Source organism: Vipera ursinii (assembly GCF_947247035.1).
Source record: "Vipera ursinii genome assembly, chromosome: 3".
NCBI lineage: Eukaryota > Metazoa > Chordata > Lepidosauria > Squamata > Viperidae > Vipera > Vipera ursinii.
Window position 1 is genome coordinate 174451832 of NC_139516.1, and position 25308 is coordinate 174477139.

The 25308-nt window shown below is 37.1% G+C and overlaps 2 protein-coding genes across 4 annotated transcripts; one reads left to right on the plus strand and one right to left on the minus strand.

Annotated features, from left to right (window-relative positions):
* The first annotated feature begins 182 nt into the window (after positions 1-182).
* Positions 183-9441, plus strand: CHCHD7 (coiled-coil-helix-coiled-coil-helix domain containing 7). Its single transcript, XM_083357881.1, has 5 exons — positions 183-293; positions 2526-2592; positions 4390-4497; positions 6606-6704; positions 9251-9441. The coding sequence occupies exons 2-5, from the start codon at positions 2572-2574 to the stop codon at positions 9353-9355; spliced, it is 333 nt and encodes a 110-aa protein (XP_083214007.1). The 5' UTR covers positions 183-293; positions 2526-2571; the 3' UTR covers positions 9356-9441.
* A 1122-nt stretch (positions 9442-10563) lies between these two features.
* Positions 10564-25271, minus strand: SDR16C5 (short chain dehydrogenase/reductase family 16C member 5). 3 transcript variants are annotated; one of them, XM_083360780.1, is made up of 7 exons: positions 25065-25271; positions 21452-21793; positions 20509-20640; positions 18140-18239; positions 17322-17466; positions 14116-14241; positions 10564-11716 (listed from the first exon to the last, which is right to left on the minus strand). In XM_083360780.1, the coding sequence occupies exons 2-7, from the start codon at positions 21767-21769 to the stop codon at positions 11572-11574; spliced, it is 966 nt and encodes a 321-aa protein (XP_083216906.1). In that variant the 5' UTR covers positions 21770-21793; positions 25065-25271; the 3' UTR covers positions 10564-11571. The 3 variants fall into 3 exon arrangements, with proteins under 3 accessions (XP_083216906.1, XP_083216905.1, XP_083216904.1); XM_083360779.1 differs by lacking the exon at positions 25065-25271 and adding an exon at positions 24823-25016; XM_083360778.1 differs by lacking the exon at positions 25065-25271 and adding an exon at positions 24793-25047 and having other exon boundaries at positions 10573-11716.
* Positions 25272-25308: the final 37 nt, after the last annotated feature.

The following is a 25308-nucleotide window of genomic DNA, read 5'->3' on the forward strand; positions in this document are numbered from 1 at the left end:
GTCGGTGGCGCCTTTCGTGCTCACGGCTTGCCCCGTTGGTGGGTGGAAACGCCGCTCGGGACAGGCCGGGGAGGAACCGAGCAAAGATTGGCCAGTCTGAGGCGGCTTGGGGCTGTCTTTCAAAGAGCTCCGGTCGTCTGCATTGGGTTAAGGAGCTGTCATTTTCCACCGGGCTGCGGGGCCAGAAACGGGGTAGGCTGCGCCAGTTATAAGGTCGTTGCCCAAGCCGCTGACGTCTTTCGAATTCGAGACGAGCCCTCGGGCCGTGAGCTGAGTTCCTCGTGGTGGCCGAGGTGAGTATTCGCTGCGGAGCGGCGTCGTGAGAGCGCGGTCTCGCCTTGTGCTGCGTGGGGCGCCTTCGCCCGCTTAGAACATCCTCGCTAAAGCTGCCTTCTGGGGGCGTCGCAGCGCCCAAGGCGAACGCTGCCCCTGGCTGTTCTCTGAAGAATGAGGAGAAAGGAGCTTTGCGGGAAAGGTGGCCGAAGCGGGCCTCGTCCTGTTTCCCCCGGTCCGTTTCAGACCTCTTCTTCTTGTCGCAGTGATCCCGGCTCTCTTAGGTTCGCTTTTCTTTCGTGGCTCCTCCACAAAACGGGCCGGAGTGGCTTTACCGCCGCTCACCAAGATGCTCCAGGTTCCCCTCGGCTAAATTGCATTGGAAGGCCCCGGCAGCAGTTCAGTCGACGGAGACTCAATCCTCCTCCTAAGTTTTCCCCCGATTTCGGGCTCGGAATTAAGAAAAAGAGTGGGTGCAGAAAGGCTTTCTCAGTTTCTTTGGAGAATGGCCGTGCGCTCCATTGAATTGTACGGAAAGTTAGATTCGAAGCTCAGAGACGAGCTGTTTCCTTTGTGTTTATAGACTTTCTCGAAAGCTTTCCATTGAAAAGAATGCGACGGAAGCAACGTATTTATTAAAATTATTTTCCGCCCATTTCACTATACCAGCAACTCTGGGAGGCTTACAATATATATAATGAAAGCAAAGATGTCAAAATATTAGAAACTATTAATAATTAACAGGGTCATAAAACTAGGAACTAAGCATGTACACAACGATGGGAAACGTTTGTACGTCTTTGCTAGATAGTTTGTGCTTATCAGTTAGAGATTGTCTTGTAACGTTAAACAAGGTTGAATCTATTAGTATAGGGCAGGGGTAGGCAACCTTGGCTCTTTTATGACTCGTGGACTTCAACTCCCAGAATTCCTGAGCCAGCTGTGCTGGCTCAGGAATTCTGGGAGTTGAAGTCCACGAGTCATAAAAGAGCCAAGGTTGCCTACCCCTGGTATAGGGGTTCCCAGCCGTGGTACTGGGCCATGGCATGCCAGCAACCTGCCCGTACAAACAAGCAAAGTCCCATCTGTGTAATGCAGGCAGCACACAAAGCCACCCACTCTCTGGTCCACGGAAAAATCTGTCTCCATGGAACAGGTCCCTGGTGCCCAAAAGATTGGGAAACACTATATTAGTATATATATGGACTAATAGAAAATCCCAGGACTGCAAATCCCAGAATGAGACCGCTTCCATATACTGTCATCTAGAAAATAACAAGAAAGTGTTATTAACTCGTTAGGATTAAAGTAGACTCAAGGAATTTTTATTGTATTCTTAAGAGTATTTGTCAAGTCTAACCAGAAAGGACATAATGCAGGACATATGTAGACCTGAAAAAAAGTGTGTTTGGGAATTTAGTTTCAGTGTTAGGGCTACTTTGCTGATTTCCCCACTCTTCACTTCTGCAACTGTTTTTCGGAGGAATATGTTGATATTTGCTATTACCATTTTTAAATCATTGGGAATATAGGCAACTTGCCTATCTGCTGCAAGTTGTGCAGAGATCTAATAGACTCTGCCTTCAATTTCACAGAGCTCAGCCTGCATATATTTGTGTGTTTTCCACCAAGGAGGAAAATAAAGGATTGCTTTCCTAATATAAGATGTAGATAAGAAAACCTTTATTGTCATTTTTTTACTGTGGGCACGACATATATCAAAAATGAAATTTAGTTGCCCACTCTCAAAGTGAACACATACATGACACATACCTAAATGTACTATATACAACATATACATACTTTATACAATATAGGTATAGACCTACAACATGTGAATATTAAACACTGTCCATCTTGAATATATAACGGAAGAACAAAGCTTGAGAATTCACAAGGTTTAGACTGTTTAGGAATAGAGTGTTAGAGTACAAATGCTTCAGCCTGAAGTTACAAATACAAATAAAAATAGTATTTTAGTGTTCACATATGCTATAATTTAGTTTTTGGTATATTTAGTAGTTATAGTTTGCAACATTTTAAGAAAATACAGATCTTTAAATATAAGCTGTAACTATTTCAGCAATCTGATAGTAAGCCATGTTGAACTTAATATAATACACATAGGATTAGATTGCAAATTTCACATACATTGTTTACTGTGTAGATACAAGTCTATTTTGTACAGCTGTACTGTATACTGCTTTATCATAGAAAATCTTTAAAAGCACAATTTGCCCTTTTTTTGCCAGAACCAGTGTCCAAAATACATGTCTTTCCATATTGTGAAATGAAGAAATGAATGACCAATATCAGCAGGTAAATGTAAGAATGTTAAGGATTGAGGTAGTAGTCAACCACACAAATAAATATTAGGCTGTAAATCACATTTAGAAGCTTGCTTTCAAATCAGTGTATGTATATGTCATGATCCATAAGGTCAACCTTGACTTATGATGACTAAGACAGATCCAGGTTGGGGGTTTTTGGGTGTGTGTGTCAATATTTCTTAAGTGGTTGCCAGTACTGTGTTATTTGATTTGCTGTTATTTTGACTTATATCCAAGTTAAGTGATATATCTGTTGTCCCATTTCAAGAGAGTGCTGTACTGTCAGGCTTAAATAAACAAGTCCACATGTACTTATTTCTCAAGCCTGTGCACAGGAATCTTCTCAGACAAAGGGTTTGCACCTACATAAAATTAGATAAGAGTCAATTGCATTCAAAGGAGTTGGACTTCGTCCTCTTGTGACTATGTAGACCACGGGTGTCAAACTGCCGGCCCACGGGCTGGACGTATCAAGTGGAAGCCGTACCCACCCTATTGCCGGCAATGGCAAAACAGTCCCAATACGTCGCGTGACGTTGCCAGTTTGACATGTCTGATATAGACACACTATAAACTGATGTCCTGCCTGACTCTTCCTTTGACTGCTCGTATACCATGTATCAGGAATCTAGTAGCGGTTTTTTAGAATAACTAATTTTATTGAAAGGTATAATCTTATGTATTTTTGATCAGTTTGGTTTTGATTGATGAAAGCAGCTAAGGTTCATGAAAACTTATGCCTTGAAGTTTGAAAAGATGTAGAGACTGCTAACAGACTTCTGAATTTTGGCTGTGCTTACATGGTTATCCTGCAACATGAATGTAAAAAAAGTATTCTTAATTTAGATACTAAAACTTTGAAAATTTCTTACTGCTTTCTATTTCAAAGCTCAAATTGTAACTTGCTGCATTTTAGTTAAGCCAGTACCTATATACAACAGAAGGAAAGCCAGCCACAATTGATTTGGTCTGGAAATCATCTTCATGCTTTGTCTTTTCTTTAATTGTCATTGAAAAGTCATTCTGTAGGAGATAGTAGATAAAGTGACAGGAAACATCAGCTAAGAAATTTTGCTCTTTAAAATTATAATAAAGCCAGACTTTTTTCTGTAATATCTATTGCAATTGCTCTTTTTATTTCATAGCTTTCAGGAATGTTACCCCAAGACCCCAATTAATGCTGTGTAGAAAAATAGGTCTCATATTGCCCCTCCCCATGGCTATATAAATATATTGAAATGACATCTGAACCCCCTTTAGACTTGCTTGACCTAGCTCCCCACCTCTTACCTCTAAATTCATGTGATAGCCATACCATATGGAAAATTGTAAATTTATAATTTTGGAATGAGCAAAAATATATTTCTGCTTTATATTTCTTTCAAAAATATGCCAGTGCAGATTTTCTGGAATCAGAATTTTCTCTGAAATATGCTTCACTTCAGCCAACTTTGGTAGTTTCAAATATATTTGCTTTGCGGAATATTTTTTTTAGAAATTGTCACCTATTGCCATATTCTTTTCTAATTTTTAAATAATTATTTTTCAGAACTTTGTACTTCTTTCAAGGTAATGTTAAGCCTCATAAAAGAAGTTACATTTTTTTAAAAATAATACTGAACATACTAATGCATAATAAGCTGATTTTAATTATACTTATTTACAAACAACCTTTTTTCTTCCTATGCTTCTTTTCTTAAAATATTATTTACAAATCCCTAGGAAAAAGTATTAAATTTTTGTTAAGACAAAAGTCCTGATGTGTTGAAATTATCTTTTTTTTAAGCTGCTGTCCTTAAAAGAAAAACCACACACAGAAAAAAAACAATACAATACTGACTTTATGTCCCAAAAACACCGATTGCAGGATCATGACGTTAATCCATGTTTAGTGGTAAGTTGAGTTCTTCAAATGGATGCTATGAGGTTTTATTTTATTATTTTATTATTTATTCTGAAATGTAGCTTTACATAATAATAATGTACAAAATACTGCATATGGCAGTTGACTGGATAATCTGTGTCCAAACATAGACATGTATTCTAGGTATCTTAGTTTATATGTAGAATGAAATGGGGCTATGTTCTTTTAGATAACATTTATCCAGGCAAGTGTGATTAAAAGAAGGGGTGAGAGTTTGTTTTTTTAAAAAAACAAGTCTGAAGGGATTTTCTTGGCAACAGCTTATTTATTAAATAAATAAATAAGACCTAACCAGTGGCAGTTGAGGAGATGCTGGGAATGAAAACGATATGCTGTGTTGGGACATCAAGGGTGGCAGGAGAAGAAGCTAAAAAGTTGGGAAGATTGGGATGGTAGGCAGGTGGGGTATATGGCATACATTGGGATAGGAGATAGACCAGAACATTGATGACTGATATTGACGGGATCCTGTAACTACAAATATATTCTAAATTTGTTTCTGTTGAATTGTAAAATCATAAAAGTTTGGAAAAACTTCTGAACTTCAGTAGTTTTAAACAAAACATTTCTTGTTTTTGTCCTTACCCTCTGAAACAGCATTTTACCAGAGATACAGTGCCCACACACTTCGTGTTCCAGATCTGGCTCTCTTCTGATCCCTATAGTTAAAGTGTAAATACCTTTGTACCTAGCTAATATATGAATTCTATAATGTATTTGCATCTTGTAATACGATAAAACCAGTATAAAAGGAGTGGGCAGCAATAATAAATTTAATAAAATAAAATAAAATTTAATCATGTTTTCTTTTTTAAAAAATATGTACTAATATTTATTTTATTTATTAGTTGAATTTATATAAGGCTTTTAAAATATAAGGCTTCTTTGAATGTAGGTATAATTCAAAATCTAAGTTTGAATGCTTTTTTGTTCACTTTTAATAATTTATTTTATTAAAGATATTCTTTGGTTTAAGTCTTATATTCATTTTTTTGTGTCACATATAGATGTATAAGGCAGTTCTGTTGGATATTTTACCTGGATTTATCACTGTAATAAACTGATTTGATAGAATATAATTCAAGATCTATTATATTCCTTTGAGTTAGTTTTTCCAAATAAGTTAGCACAAAGATTATTAACCCTTTACAGAACAAGTAAAATATAAATAATTATCCATATATACCTATAAACAATGTATTCCCTGATAATAGAATATTGGTTACATCTAACATCCTTAAATAGTAATAATCACTAATTTAATATTTTAAGCACTTTATTAAAAATCTTGAAGATATCATAAACCAAATGTTTTTATTGGCTAATGTAATTTATATTTTAACCTAAAATCTTTTAAAAACAAAACCTGGCCTATGCAACAAATAAAACATGGCCTCTTCAGTGCTATTATGGTACTGTTTTTCAACAATAAGAATTCCATGTTTCTTTCCTTGCTTTCCTATAAGGTCTGTGAAGGAAGCTCCGCTGATACCTTTGCTTTGGTTCTGCAGAGAAGTTCCACTAGATTTATTTTTTCATCTCCCAACTCCTTTTTGTGAATTGATAAGTAATTCACTTGAAGATGTAGCTTTTTAAAATTTTAATTGTGATTTGTTACAGGTGATATTGTATGATGTTACAAAAGCTTTAAACTGTTAAAACTACCTAGTCAGATGAGGAAATTATCTTATTTCTTGCATATTTCTTGGGATTCTAGAATATCTTTTAGATTACCAGTTCTATTTTAATTTAAAGCAAGCCAAAAAGTTTGCATCCTTATCATATTTAGTTACATTTCTTGATAATATATTTTGTTGGGAGAATTTTAAGATACCTATTATCTTATTATTTACAAAACTATAGATTTAACTTTTAGCCTAATCTTAGTTTTAATGTTTTAGATTAATACTTTGAAGAAACATATAGTTACACTACTGTTAAGTAGGAATTTATTCCAACATATTTATAAGATCGCACTCTTACTGTTTAGTTGCCTTTCAACAAATAAATATGGTACTCTTCCAAATTGTGGAAACCAACTATTAGGTTTTTATATTTTATTTCCTTTCATATTCAAGGAAAGTGATGCTTCTAGAAAGTGTTTGGAAGCGAATCAATCCAATAAGGATATGTGTGCAATCTATTTTTTAAAGTACAAAAATTGCCGAAAATTTTGGGTAAGTAAATTGAAAGGCTTATAAATAAACTTGTTCAGGAAGGGAAACAGAAATAAGGCTCTAAACCTGCCTCTAATCTATTTCTGTCTCTATCAATATTATTGTCTCTCTGGCAAAATTAAAAGGTCAGATTATTTATTGCATCATTTATATGAAATTACATTACAATGTGTCTGTGCCACAGAATCTAACAATGTTACAGTTACTTCAGATTAAAATTTAAATAGTAAGTTAAGTTAAAATACACATTCTTTATACACAATAAATTAAAATAACCAAGAATACAATTTCCAAGGAAATTCATTTTCCAGTAAAAAATGAATAGTTTTCACTATCATACTAAATGCTAACATTATTTGGTTCTTTGAACCTCAGGAGCAGACTAATCTATGGAGATAGTGTACTTTCAATAAGACTTATCCTCACACTCACTTCTCACAATCTCATTGGCACTGGGATCTGAAGTATCTCATTCTGGATTGAATGCATCAGAATGGGCATATTCTGTTTGGAGAAGGTACTCTGGAAGATAAAGAACTATGGAACTTTATAATCAAAATCATCAATTACTTGCAATGTATCTGAGATGCTGTTGACCTGGCTTTCAAACACGAGTAAGTGGATTGCTACATGCTGTACCAATGGATGTTTCCAGGAAGGTTTAAAAAAAACACCTTATAGAATGCGCTGCAACAGATCAAACTTAAATTGGTAAGAGTGAGCGTAACTGTTGCTAGTGCTGGCTGCTTCAAAAAGGGCTGCAGTTGCTCCATTGGTTGAAACTAGGCAAGGGCTCTCCTAACCTCAGCCAGATTCTGTAAACGCAAGAGAATCTGGAAGTTGCAACTGCTTTATCCTGTAAAAGAATAGCTGACAGTATTCAAACTCTATTTAATATTTTACTTTAGATTGGTTTATCCATCCATCCTCAAGACACAGTTAATGATACCTACCGCCTATCAGCTTTGCCAATGGTGGAAATATGTAATTGGATATTTATCTTAATACCGCAACCTAATTAATGAATCACCTGCCCCAGTAATTTCCTAAAGAAGTTAAATTACATGGAGAACAATGCAGAGCCTATTGCATCCTATAAAAGAGTGATGGGTTTGACTACTTATCAACATCACCTGGAACACTGAGACTTGTCTCTACCCATTCCTCATAGGGGGTCTAGAAAATTAGTTGATAGTATGAAACACCTTTTAAGAGGATGGCCCAGAACAAGCACACTCTTTATATACAGGTCCTAATGAATTTTGACATTCATGATGGGACACCGGTACTCAAATTGAATCCTATGGATTATACTACAATTGTGATAGGATACCTCTATACTTTATCTACCTGTAAGGATAAATCTACCTGTATTTAAAACTTTATGGTAATCGTTTATTTATTCAGGAATTTAGACACCAAATCAGAATTTGTTTACTGGTGGTTTTTTTTTTTTACACATGAGATCAATCCATATTGTATGTAGCGAGAAGAAAAATTGGTTTGATCTGGTTTATAAACCATCATTTTGTTCTTTGGATAGGTCACATTCATACTAAGAAAAATTCACAATGTTAGATAACATTCTCGTAGACATCTCCTTTTGGTGCTTTCCAGATTTCCATAGAGCAATTTCCATTTTTTTCTATGTATTTTTTTAAAAAAAATAAAGCTGATATGTTGCAAAGTAAGTGGCCATTTTCTAGTCTCTTTTATGTTTTATAATATTTCTAAGCTTTTAGTCATTCTTAAAAGATAAGTAATGGTGGGTGAGTGTATCCCAGTGCTTGCTTTGAAAATATTCATACCTACTTAAAAAAGCCAAGTGGGTGAGAGTAATCTCATTAATTTTAGTTCTGGTGAATTGAGGCGTTGATATTATATAGTCTTTTTGTTAAAAGAGGCAAGCTTGCCATGGCAGCCATTTTTTAATATATCCATCACATGCTCTCAAAAGTCCAAATATGGCCACTTGCCCAGAGAGGCTGTCTTTCCTTCACTTAATATTATGGGTGAAAGCAATCATTTATTCACACGTGCAAAAAACTAGCTGACCATACTCTGATGTTATACCACTCTTCAACTAGAATCTACCAAACCATTTCTGTTTTAATGAAAAAAGTGACTCTTCTGGTAGATCATTGACATTAAGCCTCTAGGCCTAAACACGTTGTGACTTCATTCTGGTAGTGTCCATGTATATAAATCAGTGTCTGCATATATAGAGAAAGTCAAAGCATGATGCTCTGTATAGTTCTGTTATGTGCAAACTATCCTGACTCATATTTCTATGAATGGCCAAGTTCCATCTCCAAACTATTGAGTGATGATTGTGTATCTTAAACAGAATGATTTATCTTCTGATGCTGAAACAGTATTTCAAAAATAGGTACTCTAGATGACAAGAGATAACATTTATTTTAGTGGAGCAATTCTTCTCCAACTACACAGCAAGTATTTGATTTGCTGAACTAAATATGTAAATATATTAAATGTTTGTTAACAGCAAAATGGATTTAACCAGAATTATTTGTTTTCATTTTTAGCATGGGATTATGATGCAGAGAAGACAAGATGGAACAAAACCACATATGCCTATAGCAGAAGAAAGAGAGAGAATCCTAGCTTCATTGGGAGGAGCACCATATTGACCATATAGTTTTATTAATATAGGATGTATAATGGTTTTACTATAACAGTGTGCTTTATTTTATTTTCAAAAACTGGTTTCTTGATAGCTGTATTGCCACTGTCCTTGTATTGTATTTTATAAAAAAACCCAAAGAAACTTGAAACTAAATGTCTAAAGAATGTAATGCATTCTTATATGGGAAAAACTTGCAGAAATAAGGTTTTGATTAGCCAAATTAATGTGTTTTTATATTGTACCACATAAATTCATATATACAAAGAGCAAGGAATTCAAATTGATTACAGATAATGTAATCAAATGAAATGGCTGAAAATATAGTACAGGACTGAGCACTCCCATAGATTTACTTTCCAAGACAAGACAAAAGTTGGCTCATTTTAGATCAGTGTATCATTAATTATCAGTAAATTTTAATATCTTGTTAAAAATTATTACTTTAAGGACTAATATTCTTCACCATAATGTTTATGGTTATCAATCTATAAATATTTTCAACTTTAGTTTCAAGTCTGTCAATTCAGTGGTATTAACTAATATTTTTATTAATAAATTTAGCAGTTTGGTATACATTAGGACACGGGTCGGCAACACACGGCTTCGGAGCCGCATGCAGCTCTTTAAGCCGTCTCCTGCGGCTCCTAGTCCTCCGCCATTCTGGGAAAAAAGTGGGAGTAAAAAAGTCCCATTGAAAGAATGGGGTGGTGGAGGTTTGGGGAGCTGCACGCACAGCTCTCCAAACCACCACCACCCGGTTTGGAGAGCTGCTGCCTTCGTCCATGCTCTGCTGCCACCTCTGCAAGCCTCCGTTGAGAGAATGGGGCGGTAGAGGCTTGCCGCCCATTCTCTCAGCGGAGACCTCTTTCGGGGGATCTAGCCTCTGCCGCCCCCTTCTCTCAGCTGCCCAGCTGAGAGAAGGGGGCGACAAAGACTGGATCCCCCGAAAGAAGTCTCCGCTGAGACGAGAACAGGGCGGCAAGCCAAGAGAATGGGGCGGTGGAGCGCTCCGCCGAGAATGGGGTGGCTTGCTGTTCTTGCGGCGCGGCAGAGGCTGGATCCCCCGAAAGACGTCTCTGCCGAGAGAATGGGCGGCAAGCCTCCACTGCCCCATTCTCTCGGCGGAGCGCTCCACCGCCCCACCCAATTTAAAAACTCTCAGCCTGGGCTGGAAAGCTCAAAGAGCCAGGTCTTCAGGTCCCGGTGGAATGACCGAAGGTTGGGGGCAGCCCTAAGCTCCACGGGCAGCTGGTTCCAAAGGGCAGGCGGTGCTATCCGCTGGCAGTCTTTTACCGGTGGCACCCTGAGAAGGTCCTCCATGTGGGAGCGCACAGGACGAAGGGAACTTGATGCCGGCAGCAGGTGTAAATATCCCGGACCCAAGCCATTTAGGGCTTTATAGGTCATCACCAGCACCTTGAATCTCACCCGGAGGGCAACTGGAAGCCAATGCAGCTCGTGGAGTAGAGGGTTACATGGGAGTATCGGGAACCCCCCATCACAACTCGCGCAGCAGCATTCTGCACCAGCTGAAGCCTCTGAGTGGTCCTCGAGGACAGCCCCATATAGAGAGCGTTGCAGTAGTCTAACCGGGAGGTCACGAGCGCATGGGTGACTGCGTAGGGCATCTTGGTCCAGATAGCGTCGCAACTGGCGCACCAGGTGAACCTGGGCAAAAGCCCCTCTGGTCACGGATCCTATGTGATCTTCAAAATTGAGCCGTGAATCCAGGACGCCCAAGTTGCGAGCCCTATCAATGGGGAGTAACACCTCACCCCCCCACCGTTAAAGATGGAATAGTCTGGTTAACCCGAGATGCACAGCCACTCAGTCTTGAGATGAAGCCTGTTTCTCCCCATCCAGACCTGGACCGCCTCCAGGCAACGGGACATCACGGCGAGGGCATCACTGGGTTGGTTCGGGGTGGAGAAAAAAGCACCTTCACCTTCTATATCAGTAGTTTACTATTAGTTTACTATTTTCCTTGTTTTGCTAACAGTCCACAAAAAATTAATTGTTCTATATAATTAAATAATTTTATTGAAATAAAGCATCACTATTAGGTTGTATTTCAGCAATTATAAAAAGAGTGGTAGTTAAAATTATCATACCCTGCTCCCAGTATTTCACTTTTGCTAATAAGCCAGATTTGCTGTTTTAAGTGTACCCTTTACAACAGCGTAAACTGGAAGTTCTCTATACTGACTCCTCAGTTTATAATCAGTCAAGGGAACCTGGAGGTTTTATTGATTTTTTCTGATATTTGTAGTCATCAGTCTTCTTTGTCTGACCTTTGAATCTATTCATAATTTGTAAAATTCCAAAATATTCAGAAAGGATATCAACTGATTTTGCAGGAATCAAGCTAAAAAGAAAAGAGACAAACATAAGCCACTCTATATTAAACTTTGAGATTCTGTCAATTTTGCTACATTAGTGTTATGCAAGTTTTACACATTAAGAAGCTAAACAATCACTTAGGTGGGATGGGCAGTATAGAAATTTAATAAATATTAAATGCAAAAGAAACAAAATTAAATCTGATAACATAGCAGAAAATTAAAATGGTAGACAGCAGATAATCTGTAGAAGCTAATAAACACCAGACCCCTCTGAGTCATATTAAATGGATGACAGGAAATAAGAGAAGCAATTGAATTCACTTTGGAAGAGATGTCTATAACTCAGGTGGGGCATACACACATGTAAACCCTTCTTAGGTTTCCTATACAGCAGGCATGTCAAACTCGTGATGTCGCACGACATATTGCAATTTTTCCCCATTGCGGGCAATGGGGTGGGCGTGGTTTTGATGCGACGGATCCGGCCTGTGGATCGGCAGTTTGACATGCCGGCTGTACAGTCTGTTATTGATGAAACACAAAAACGTCTTCATTTGGACATCCCAATTTGCTTTGAGATGTAGAAATGCAGACTACATATAGTAAAACCATCTAACCCAGGGGTCTCAAACTGCCAGCTCACTGGCCGGACGGGTCATCAGGAAAAAATCTTTCTTGTTCTTCAAATTATTGTGATTGTCCTCATATTTTGCATACAGGAATACAATGCTAGTTGAACAGCGGGCTTTATTCCCTTGGGAATAATGTCCCTTTTATCCAGAAATGCTAACCCTATTCCAGGGCTGAATTTACAGTAAAATTCATGCAGGGTCTTTCTCAAACAAAAAAAAGCCTTTTTGAGTACAAGGCTAGAAGGAACAATTAATATGCTAACTCTGTAAACCACTTAGAAAGGGCTGTAAAGCACTGAGAAGCAGTATATAAGCCTAATGTTATTGCTAACTGCTATCTTGTCTTCTGCTGGGCTATCACCAAAGCCAACGTTATGTTGCAGATTTTTAATCTCTACAAGTAACCCCATCCCACTCCAAGAGTTGGCCCCTTCTCCTGATATACTTATCAGGGTTCTAGGCAATACCTGAAGATGACCAAATTTCAATTTTGCTTCAAGTGTAACTGCAGGAAAGCATTGGAGACAAGCCACATTTGTTCTGCACTGTGTACACTACTTAGTTTATGCTGCTGCAAGCAATAAAATGTGCCTTCAATATTCTAACTATGATGTGATATCTGAATTTCTGACATTCTTTAGAAATGATTCTATTTTAAAGATGCTTGCCATATCTTTAATCTTTTTCACCCACCAGGTTTATTGCTCCCCACTTTTTAAATTAAAATATAATAAAAAACTGCAAAGCAACTATTTCTAACAACATATGCATTTCTAGCTGTGGCTGTGCCCATCCTTTTTTATATTATTGGTAAAGGAAAATGAATGGCTGCAAAGTAGTGCTTAATTTTTCACCCAAAAGGGTATAGATAAATGGAAGTAGCATGGTGAATTCTGCAGAGACACAGAAGGTAAATAAGAGGAAAACACCATCTTGTAATTGAACAGCCCTTTCATAAGATAATTCCCAGTATTTTTTCAAAATTCCAGGTATGCCCTCTAATAATTGGTGGTCATGTTTTACACATTCCAATATTCTGCAAAACTTTCATATCCCTATAGATATGAAATTCAATTTTCTTCTTTCTTTAAAGTAACAACAAAAATGAAAGAGAATACTGACGAAGCCTAACTTAGGTGCAGCTGGTGTGGTGTATGCGACAGCTTCCCCTTGCCCTTTTCAAAACAAAAATTAATGGATGTCACCTCAAGTTAAAAGAAATTAATCTTCTCAAGGACTGATGGCACACGCAAAGAATATACATCAGGAATTTGATGCTGTATCTGCTACACTGTTCTTTGCCCTGTTTTTCTGATAGTCTTCACCCAGCATGTTCCTTATTTGTGCTATTGGATGAACGTATGTATGACACTGATTTCTCATATATTTTTTAAAAAAATTAACTAGGTAAATCCATCTTTTCTATACTTTTATATGAAACTGAATATCAACTTTAGAATCTGTTCTAAAAGAGAAATTTTCCTGAATAATTCAGTTTAGTTTAATTAACATTTGATTTGTGCTTAGATTGTAAGCCGCCCTGAGTCTTCGGAGAAGGGTGGGATATAAATGGGATTAAAATAAATAAATAAAATAATTGAATTGGATTGGATAAATTTCCAAAATAAAATTAACCTGGATAAAATTTTGCCTAATTTACATAGGCATAAGAGGTCTTTCAACAGAGCATACAATTTGGGAACCTTTTTATACTGTTACCTTGTTTTTGTAGTTGTTCAGTGTTCCTTTCTTGACACATTTTCAATTAGTTCTAGGCAAAACATTCTTACCTTTTCATTGCATTAAAGAAGTATAGACTTCGCGGTATAAAGATGTATCGTTCATTTCGGAGTATCCCGGACACAATTCTTTCAACAGCATATTCTGGATCTATAATGGGTAGCAAATTAGACCACCTGATGGAATAAAACACCACCATTTTGAATTATATTTTTTTCTTGAATTTCATCTGTAATAGCAATTAAAGCTTAAACAAAGCAATCATCAAGAACCATACTGCACCAACCAAACCCATGAACATTGTCTCCCTATTTCGCACAATCTGTAACCACAATATCTTCTCTTGCTCATGTTTTTTCTTTGTGTGTATTTAATACAGATATCTTCACATTATTGCAATATTACAATAATACAACTTACAATAATACAATAAATACTACAATAAATAGTATTCTAGAGCAAAACATTGGTTAGAAAATTAACAATTGCATATTTGAGTTAATGGAGAAAATCTTTGGACAATCTATTAATTTTTTCATATTTCATCCTCAATTTGACTCAGGGCGGCTTACAATCTAAAGCACAATGTGCTTAGCAATAGCCTTCATTCTATTTATATACCTGCTTATTAGGGCTTCCCCCCCCCAGCGGCATTTTTACAAAGTCAGCTTATTGCCCCAACAATCTGGATCCTCATTTTACCTACCTCGGAAGGATGGAAGGCTGAGTCAACCTTGAGCCTGGTGGGATGCGAACCTGCACTAAATGCAGGCAGCTGGTGTTACTTAAGGAGGCATTAGCCCACTGCTCCACCAAGGCTATTTTACTCAGTTCTTCATATGCCTTCTGTATAAAATTAGTGCAGGTTCGAGTCCCACCAGGCTCAAGGTTGACTCAGCCTTCCATCCTTTCGAGGAAGGTAAAATGAGGACCCAGATTGTTGGGGGCAATAAGCTGACTTTGTAAACATGCTGCTTGGGGCCCCCCCGAAAGCCATTGATTTGTGCTTCTTAGATTGTAAGTTGCCCTGAGTCTTCGGAGAAGGGTGGGATTTTAATTTGTTTAATTGTGGGCTAGTCTTAATGTAATTCTATTTTAAAGTGTACTTATTTGTATTGTTTTAACTCGCCCTGTACACCACCCTGAGTCCTTCGGGAATAGGGCGGTATATAAAATCAATCAATTAAATAAATAAATAAATATAAATGGGATTAAAAAAAGGCTTTGAAACAGTTACAATTTATATAAATAATTCTCCCAACTTAATTTTTCAGTCTGTTAAAATTTGATTTTAGATTTGGTATCTTATCAATCCAGCAAAATCCCTCTTCTGTAATATTTTTTCTGTCTGCCTGCCTGTTTGCTTGCCTACCAGCTATCATCTATCCATATCTTCTCATCTGCCTTATTGTTCTGTTTTATCAGAATTTGAACTCTTTATTTTCTTAGGACGTTTCAATTTTGTATAGGTAGTTTTCTTAATTCTAATGGAGTAATTTGCCAATGCTCCATTAATCATTCAGAGAAGCACATCTAACATTGCAAATATGATATTTCTTTTGTGGATTTAGCTGACCACATTACATTATATTCCAGTGTAAAATTTGATACTAAGGGTATAAAAACATCACTATCCATAACGCATAGCTCAAGCATTTTATACATGTTCTAAAGAATCATTATACCAGATTTTACCAAAACTAAATTTTACCAATAAAGGAGAGTATTTGTAGTCCAGGGTTGAAATGACAATAGTAATAGAATTATCTAACTACTCATTAATACTTTACAGCACTGTCCAAATGGTTTACAGAGTCAGCATATTGCTCCCAACAATCTGGGTCCTCATTTTACTGACTTCTGAAGAATGGAAGGCTGAGTCAACTTTGAGACAATCAGGACTGAACTGGCGGTGGGCAGAGTTAGCCTGCATTATTGCATTCTAACCACTGTGCCACCAGAGCTGAGAAATACTTGGTGCTCTCTGAGCTTGGTTGTTTTTCTGCAGACATTTCATTATCCAAACTAGGTAACATCATCAGTGCTAGTAAGGAGTGAGGTTTGCTCTCAGTTTATATACCACTGGCTTGCCCTGTCAGTTGTGTTGGTGAGTGAGGGGTGGTCTTGGAGGTTTCTTGGTTGGGTTGTTTATTGTTAGCTTATCTGGCTGTTCCTTGATTAGGGTGGTGTTTTTTTTATTTTATTGGCCAGATTTTCTCTGATGAAGGATCTGGTAGGCTGAATAATGCATGGAACTTTGAACAAAGGAAATCCTGATCCCTTATGAGCTTTTCCTTCAATTCTGTTTTGAAGAAATTTTCAATTTGATTTGTTATTGAACCAGTCACCATAATCATCCCTTCCTGCATGATTCACAATTGAACATGCAGTTGCTTTAACAAAGCATCTTCTCTTGTTGGCTTACCTTTTGGAGAAAATATAAGATGGCTGAAACAGAACCAGTGCCAAGTGTGCCTCAGAGCATTCATGGCTATCCTATAAAGGTAAAGGTAAAGGTTCCCCCGCACATGCGTGCTAGTCGTTTCCAACTCTAGGGGCCGGTGCTCATCTCCGTTTCATAGCCGAAGAGCCAGCGCTTGTCCGAGGACGTCTCCGTGGTCATGTGGCCGGCATGACTAGACGCCAAAGGCGCACGGAACGCTGTTACCTTCCCACCGTAGCGGTCCCTATTTTTCTACTTGCATTTTTACGTGCTTTCGAACTGCTAGGTGGGCAGAAGCTGGGACGAGTAACAGGCGCTCACTCTGCTACGCGGCACTCGGGATTCGACCCGCCAAACTGCCGACCTTCCGATCGACAAGCTCAGCGTCCTAACCCACTGAGCCACCGCGTCCCTCGGCTATCCTATACATATTACTAAAATTCTGGTTATGAGCTCCTGCTCTCAGTAATTTTAGGCTATCCTATACATATTACTAAAATTACTGAGAGCAGGAGCTCATAACCAGAATGAGTTTATCCAAAAGAATATACTTCCTTGTATGTGACTTCAACGTATAACAGCAGTCTTCCAGATCTGTGGACTTAAACTCTAGAAATATCAGAAATAGCTTCTGGAAGGGAAACTGGGGAAATTCATATACACAATTGGTACTAAGGTTGCAAAACACTGTAGAAGAGCAAGTTCTGTTTTATTTAAACCTGTCATTACTATTTTATTTAAAATGTGTCGTTATTTTATGTGATTTTATGTAATTTAAGGATTACACACACACACACAATGCAAACAACTCACTTTGTTTCACAGCCTTCAAACATTCCAGTGTTCACTAGATATGGACAGACAATTGTAGACTTAACACCATTCTTTTTCATTGCCATCATCTCTAAAGCTAGAGATTCAGCAAAACCCAGAACTGCGTATTTACTTGTACAGTAATCTGAAAAGTGAGAAAAAAACATAATAGTATGTGCATGAAGCAGAATATTCTTCCTAAAATATTTTGGATATCCCATATAAGTAACTGAATAAAATCAATGGCAATTGGTATCTTTCGTTTGTACATTCAGAGGTCTATTTTCTATATTTACAACATTGCTGCTAAAAAGGCTGGGAATTTTTAGGGTAAACTACACATTTTCTCAAAATACACGGTCCAGATGTGTGGAAATGCAACTTAATTACTATGCATATTATACTTAATAGCAACAGTAAATCAAACTATTTGTTATTAACTCCTGTCTCATGTTTAAAATATTTGAGGGGAACCCCTAGACATTTCTTTCAAATATTATCAATGAAATGTGAAAGGAATAATTAACAAAAAGGACAGCCATCATTTCACTGAATTTAATTCAATTACTTGAAGTAAATTGCCCTATCATTTTTTCAAAAAATTCAAATACTTCTATAAATCCGATTACCTCTTTCATATTGCTTCTTTCTTTCTTTTCTCTTGTTACTACAGTGTTTTGTTTCTTGTTGGAAGGAAATGTTGATTTGTAATAACAGTTGCTAACTCTTTGGCCTACTTCACTTGTCAAATTAAGACTTATTTAAACTATTAAAAGTTCTATTTAATCTTTTCTGCAGAACCTTTGCCATATACTAACCTGTCATTTTGTTGACACCAAAATAGCCAGCTGAACTTGCAATAGTCACCACATGTCCATGATTAGAAGCTACCATGGCTGGAACAAATGCTTTGACAGTCTATGGAGAAGAGGTAAAAACAAATACATTTCAGCATATGAATATATAAAAAATAAGAATTTTTTTTTAATTTCACTTCAAAAATGACCTAATCAGGTAGATACAACAATATTTCAATGTTTCTGAAAGGTCTTCCAGTCTTTTAGTTTTAGGTTTTTAAAATTAGTTTTTAACTTAATATGTATTGATTTTATGGGCATGATGTTTAATGGTTTTTTAATGGTTTTTTAATTTTTGTATTTGATTTTTATTGTGTATTGCCCTGTTCACCGCCCTGAGTCCTTCGGGAGAAGGGCGGTATAGAAATCAAATTATTAAATTAAATTAAATTAAATCTATCTGCTTCATTTTAGTCTCTTCTGGGATGTTAAGGCAACCTGGAGGTGACCAAGGATGGGTCTATGTGGTGGTATAAATCTCCCTGAAAAAAGGGTGGGGTACACTCTCAAGAGGTCACCTCTAGATCCCTCTTTTATGATAATAATCATCCAGTCTCCAAACTTCCGTTTGTGGGAAATATTTGCTGTTGAATAGTTGAAACTTGGGAGTCAATGTTTGGGGCAGGTAATAGGTTAGTTCTTAGGAAGAGAATTTAAATATGTCTATCTAACAAAAAGGGACGCGGTGGCTCAGTGGGTTAGGACGCTGAGCTTGTTGATCAGAAGGTCGGCAGTTTGGCAGATCAAATCCCGAGTGCTCCGTAACAGTGAGTGCCTGTTACTTGTCCCAGCTTCTGCCAACCTAGCAGTTCGAAAGCATGTAAAAATGCAAGTAGAAAAATAGGGACCACTACGGTGGGAAGGTAACAGTGTTCCGTGCGCCTTTGGCGTCTAGTCATGCTGGCCACATGACCACAGAGACATCCTCGGACAAGCGCTGGCTCTTCGGCTTTGAAATGGAGATGAGCACCGGCCCCTAGAGTTGGAAACGACTAGCACGCATGTGCGGGGGAACCTTTACCTTATCTAACAAAAATTAAAAATAAATAATAATAATAATCAGGGCTTTTTTCCTCATAGAACGCTCAGAACGGAGTTCTGGCACCTTTTTTGGATGGAACCTTGTAGGGTAGGCAAGGCAGGTTGTATGACGTGTGAGTTCCGGCACCTTTTTCTTTTACAAAAAAAGCACTGATAATAATAACAACAACAACAACAAAACAAAACAAATCCCTCAAACAGCAGATTCGATAGACCACTGGGTTTCTATGTTTCTATATTATTGCTGTGTTATGTTCAAATGTATTACTTAATATATGGAGTAACCACAGCTATGATTCTTGTCTTTCTTTGGTAGACCACTAGAGGGCATCAATAACAAAAAGTCAGACTTTAAAACTGCATAGAATTATGGTATTGAGGAAGTTCCCAGGAATCAAGGTTGAAGTCTAAAGTAGAAACAAATACATTTTTGAATATCTGTGCTACAGAAGTAAAAATCTTATTTTTTGTTGTTTCTTGAAAAGCACTGTCTAGAGAAGCATGATTGACATGTTTTGAAAAACTTATAGGGTTGAACCTGTGATTGCTGACAGCAATAGCTGATTGTGTATAAATGAAGATCTTAGTCAAAATCAACATCAATATTATCTGCTTAAACAATTGGTGGCCTTCCAGATATCCAGAGAAGGGTTAAGAAGGGACATGCTTAATTGTACAGCTTATTTTTTTTTTTAAAAAAAAAACCAAATTACTAAAAATATAATCTTTTGTTGATCAGGGAGAGGGGATACAAGCATTCTTCAGGTTGGCTGATTTCCATGGTCTGAAAATGATAAGAGGCTCATTAAAATATTTGTGGATCTTAGACATCACATATAATCCTTTTGTGAAAGAACATGATCCCATCATAGTAGAATTATTTCTTTGAAATTATTGAATCATCTTCTAAAAGAGCCTTTGTGCAATTCTTATAGCTTGTTCAGTAGGATAGAAATATATTGTGTGTTGATAGAGTAGAATTGACTGAGGGCTGAGGACGCTATGCATAGCTTTGAAATTGCTTATAAGAAACAGGATTTATAGTTACGATTTTCTTACAATCATCTATCACCTTTCTTGGCTTCTGTTTAGTTTGCTTTTTAGAAATTTGATTGGAAACTAGTGAGAGAAGATATTCTACTATGAAATCATTTCTCTTATTAGTCAACATATGATGAGAAAAGACAAAGGACTTTCTACAGGAGTTCTATCTGTAAGACCATTTTTACTAATTAAAAAATGCAAGTTCATACTGGATATACTTTCATAATTAATCAAAAATCTGTTACCCAAAAGTGTGCCATTGTGTTCACTTGAATAGTCTTATCTAGAAGCATATCGGGGGTGTCTAAAAACATCCTTCCTGTTATGATGCCAGCATTATTAATCAGGATACCAACATCACCAACTTCCTTTTTCACCTAGAACAATCACAGAGCAGGCCCAAGTTAAAACAATTTTAGTAAATTTACATAATTCAAAAGAAAGTACAGCTACCAAAAATCTTCACACAAGGATCTTGATATGTTTGTATTAAACATGCCATCGGACATCACATGAAATGGAGGCTCAGTCTGCTTGTTTTATCTGTCATTTATTGTAACATTTCACCATTCAGCAAAGTAGACTTTAAAGTTTCAAAGAAGGGAAAACACTGGAGAAAGTTGCAAGATAAAACATTTTTTCTCTGATTCTTACCTTCATTCCCTTCTATTTAATTCAGCATTCAGCATTAAGGATCTGTGGTAAAGTTAGGGGTTTCACTTCTGTTTGAAATGACATCACTAAAAATTGGGGTGCATGTGTTTTACAAGCAGAAGTCTCCATGAAAAAGACTGTTATATGAATAAATCAAAGACCACAGGTAATATTAGAATGACATATACATGCAAGTAATTTGGAATACCATGTACAGTCCTCAGATATTTCTGAATTTCAGTCCTCAGAATATTTCACTATTGGTCATATCTAGAACTATTGGGGATTCTGGTTCATCATATTATGCAGTCTTACAACTGGGTTCACACATACAAACCTATGATTTTGACACAGTACTTTATAAATCATGGTCTATTGCCTAACATGCTGGGTCAATCCAGTTTTAAATGAACTATAGTTTAATGCAATATATGATTTTAGTGATTACAGATGCCATGTTAGCAGATGGAACAAATGTTTGATGGATAAATAAAATATTTTATGTTGTAAAAACCTATAACAATATATAATTACCTGGTCTGCCACTTGATAGACTTCTTGCCTTTTGCTGCAATCACAAATGTAATCATGTACTCTCTCAGCCCCAATTTTACGTGCTAATCTAGCTGTTTCTTTGATTCCTTCCAGATTAATATCCCAAAGAACTAAAGTAGCTCCAAGTCGAGCAAATTTTAAAGCCATCAGCCTTCCCATTCCACTTCCAGCTCCAGTTATAAGCACTATTTCACCAGCAACATTTTTCTTCCGTGCATAGATAAATGATAAGAAAAACTCCATCAGATAATATATACACAGCAAGATTATTTTGAGTGTTTCCAGGAAGAAATTCATTTTGGAGAAAACGTTTCAGATTACCTGTTGAATAAATTCAAACATCAGTTAAATACATTGCCAAACATTTATGTCTTGTTTTCACCCCTTTCAGCTACGATCCTTTCTTCCTCCCTTGGGATCTTCCAAAACTTAGGGTTTATCAATGAGAAAGAGGCAGATGTATATCATTCCTGTGGACAGGGTGAATGATGAAACTAAAGCAACAAACTGCTTTAAATAGTTTTTGACTGTTAAGCATTATTGAAGATTTTTTCAGCCAAAATAAGATCTCTTCCTTGAGCTTGATCATAGTGACTACATGGACATATCCATATTTTCTTCTTGGCAATAGAACAGAGGTGCTATAGTGTTAATTTCTCCCGCTTAAACTTCTGTTCTATACAAAACCTTGGAATATCTGTATGGACAAGTATTAACCAAATGTTACTTTCACTCACATAATGTACAAAGGACATATTTAAGTTCAGTTGCTGGTGATAGCTTGTTTCTGGACCTTTATTCAGTATATCTACAGCCTTCCTCTTGGAAGAATCCAGTCTAATTTATTGTAGTTAGAATATATCTGTATTATCTGAAATTCTGGCACAGTATGAATAGAATAGGTAACGCCTACCTCCACCTCCAATGGGATGGAGTAATAGAGATGGGGTTTAGTATAAAGCAACATAACCTTAGAATGGGAAATGTTTGAACAGATGATTATTGATTTGTCTAGCTAGCTGAACTAGACTTATGATTATTATGGAGGTGAAGATGGGGCTATGACTTCTAGTTTCATTTAAATAGATGCTTTTATTGTTCAAGGAGAAATAAATTAGAACATAGTGTTCATTTCCATTTTGTCTTAAAATGTGCGGGCTTTAACTGAATGGATTTCAAACACTTTTCTCAATTTATTTAATGGTAGGACTTTCTAACATTTCTTTGGAAGAAAAGCTTTGCAGTATTAATTTCAATGTATAGAAGATATCATTCTTTGTATATGGATTTTTTTAAAGCAAACCTGGGATAAATCTCACAAAGATTTCATTGCTTCATGTTTACATGATTATTCCCCAAAGGTTTCCCAATTAGTAAGGAAGCATCATGGGTAAATTTAAATAAATTAAATAATTTCAGTTATTACATTTGCAATTAATGTTTATCCTATGTACAGATATTGTGGCATTTGGCTAAATACAAATAAAAGTACAATACACGAGACAGTAAATGGTGTGTAGCACATGAAGAATGGGTTTATCTAGTTTTCCCTAGAGATTACAAAACCCATGTGAATTTGGGTCCAAAAATGGCAGGAATTTATGTATACATTCTCCTGAAATGCAGTAAATATGCACAATAGTTGAGTCAACTGACTTTTTATGTGCCCCAGCATATAACTACAGACACATATTACTAGGAATTTTCAGGATTTTTGCCACCACTATCATTGAATTATTTCTTAGGGACTAATAAATTACAGGGATTCAATAACCTGCCAATTTAACCTACCAATTATGGTTGTTAATTTGTGACCGTCATAAAATATGTCATCATGCGACTGACTCAAATTCTCAACCTTTTTTGCAGTGGTCATTAAAAGCAAATGCCATGGTTATTAAATAAACCTAGTTTGCTATGGGGCATGCTTGCATACCACTTTAAGTTTAGAATCTCCTTTTTAGCTGGGAGTTATACTGAAAGTTTCCTTGTTTTTAACATATATGTTTCTATCTTCAGTGTTCTTACAGATGTTGCAATCTTGCTTATTGTTTCTTCAAACCGTGCTCTTAAATTCTTTGTTAAACTCCTGAGAGTTTTTCTCTCTTGGTTCTCTTCTCTTCCTGAGAATCTCCAGTTTGTTCCAACATCCAGTTTGTTTTGTTTTCTTCATTTTTGGCAGACATTTTTACATTCATCCTTAACAACGTCTTTAAGCCCATTCCATAACTTATCTGACCTTTATCAACAAGGTTTATTTTATTTATTTTATTTTAATTCCATTTATATCCCGCCCTTCTCCGAAGACTCAGGGCAGCTTACAAGCTTAGCAGTAGCCTTCATTCTATGTATATGCCTGCTTATTAGGGCTTTCACACACCCCAAGCGGCATTATTACAAAGTCAGCTTAATTGCCCCCAACAATCTGGGTCCTCATTTTACCTACCTCGGAAGGATGGAAGGCTGAGTCAACCTTGAGGCTGGTGGGATGCGAACCTGCACTAATTGCAGGCAGATTCAGAATTGCATTCACTATATTTCAGGATTTAAAATTTTGCTTGTCTCCAGATATAATTGGTTGTTTGTCTGTTGCATTCAGGCCTCAGCAGCATGAGTCCAAACAGCAACTATGTTAGCTTCTTTAGTCATAGAGACTATCTATATATGTATAGTTATTTACAAGGGTACAGTTTCTCTAAATGTTAATTAGTACTAATTTGTGACTTTATAATAGAATATGGATGAATAAAGGAAAACAAGCTAGAACTTGGGAGTAGAGACACATTTGTATTTTTAATATATTGAATAGGTTTGATTTGTTACCCATCCAATGTTATACTTCATAAAAAGGAGGGGCCTTCTACATCTTTTAAATAAAATAAATCCACAGCCCAACATATGGATTAGGCAAATAAGTTTAATATTGCCTATGCTAATTTCGACAAGTTCTGACCTAACCATGGTTTCTGCAGAAACGAAAGGAAATTCCCTCCCACAAAAAAGTAACTGCTCTTGTATTTACCAGCCGTTTCAGGCGACGTAACTCTGAACTTTGGATTAAAGGAAGCAGCGACGTAAAGGTCAACAGGGCGAACCCGCACATAGCGGCCCAAAAGACCTTTCTATTCTTCCACCCCCTCTATGTGTGTGCGCGCGTGTATTACACACAAACACACACACACACAAAGTGAAATCTTCTACAGTATTCTTAAGTGTTTCTAGGGTCCTAGCCCTGAGCCGAAGCAACCACAACCCTCAGCAACCCAGAGCCACGCCGTATAAACTTTCCAACTCATGATCAGCCCCGCGCACCGACTTACTCAGCTATTTCACTCCTCCCAGCTCAATACCTCGCTGAAGAGGAAAAGTTTACGTCCGTATTGACAGCAAGAGGACGGCCACGAAGTAGTACCGCCGGCGGAGATTCTTTAGTTTATAATGATGGCGGTCCAGAAGAGGACCCGCCCATTCACCCCAAAGGCGGTCCTAACATCTAAGCGCAGACGACTGATTAGTCTAATCTGTAATTCCAGGAGCGAGTTTGCCTTCCTCGTTGTTCAGCCAAAGCAATTGAAAGGAGAAGTTGACTCACAGGGTTCGGTGCTACGCCACGGGGTTGTTGCAAAGGAGATGGGAAATTCCCCTCCACCGGTCCGCCCAGTTATCCCAACTTCGGCTGCCGAGAAAAAAAGAAACTAGAAAACCGAGGGTCCCCTTGGGCAGTGCGGTGGGCAGCATTAACCCATTTAAGCATCCCTCAAAGAGGAAATATGCTCGGACGGCTTGAGCCTTTCGTTCCGCTTGGCACAGCTGAAAACTAGAAGTATCCTGTTGCA

Coding starts and splice junctions, on each gene's coding strand:
- CHCHD7 (XM_083357881.1), top strand. CDS start 2,572: ATGAATGACCAATATCAGCAG. Junction 4,498..6,605: donor ACGTTAATCCATGTTTAGTG/GTAAGTTGAGTT, acceptor TTCATATTCAAG/GAAAGTGATGCTTCTAGAAA. Junction 6,705..9,250: donor AAAATTGCCGAAAATTTTGG/GTAAGTAAATTG, acceptor TTTCATTTTTAG/CATGGGATTATGATGCAGAG.
- SDR16C5 (XM_083360780.1), bottom strand. CDS start 21,769: ATGAATTTCTTCCTGGAAACACTCAAAATAATCTTGCTGTGTATATAT. Junction 14,242..17,321: donor TTTGAAGGCTGTGAAACAAA/GTGAGTTGTTTG, acceptor TTATTCCATCAG/GTGGTCTAATTTGCTACCCA. Junction 11,717..14,115: donor TTCTTTAATGCAATGAAAAG/GTAAGAATGTTT, acceptor TTTTCTTTTTAG/CTTGATTCCTGCAAAATCAG.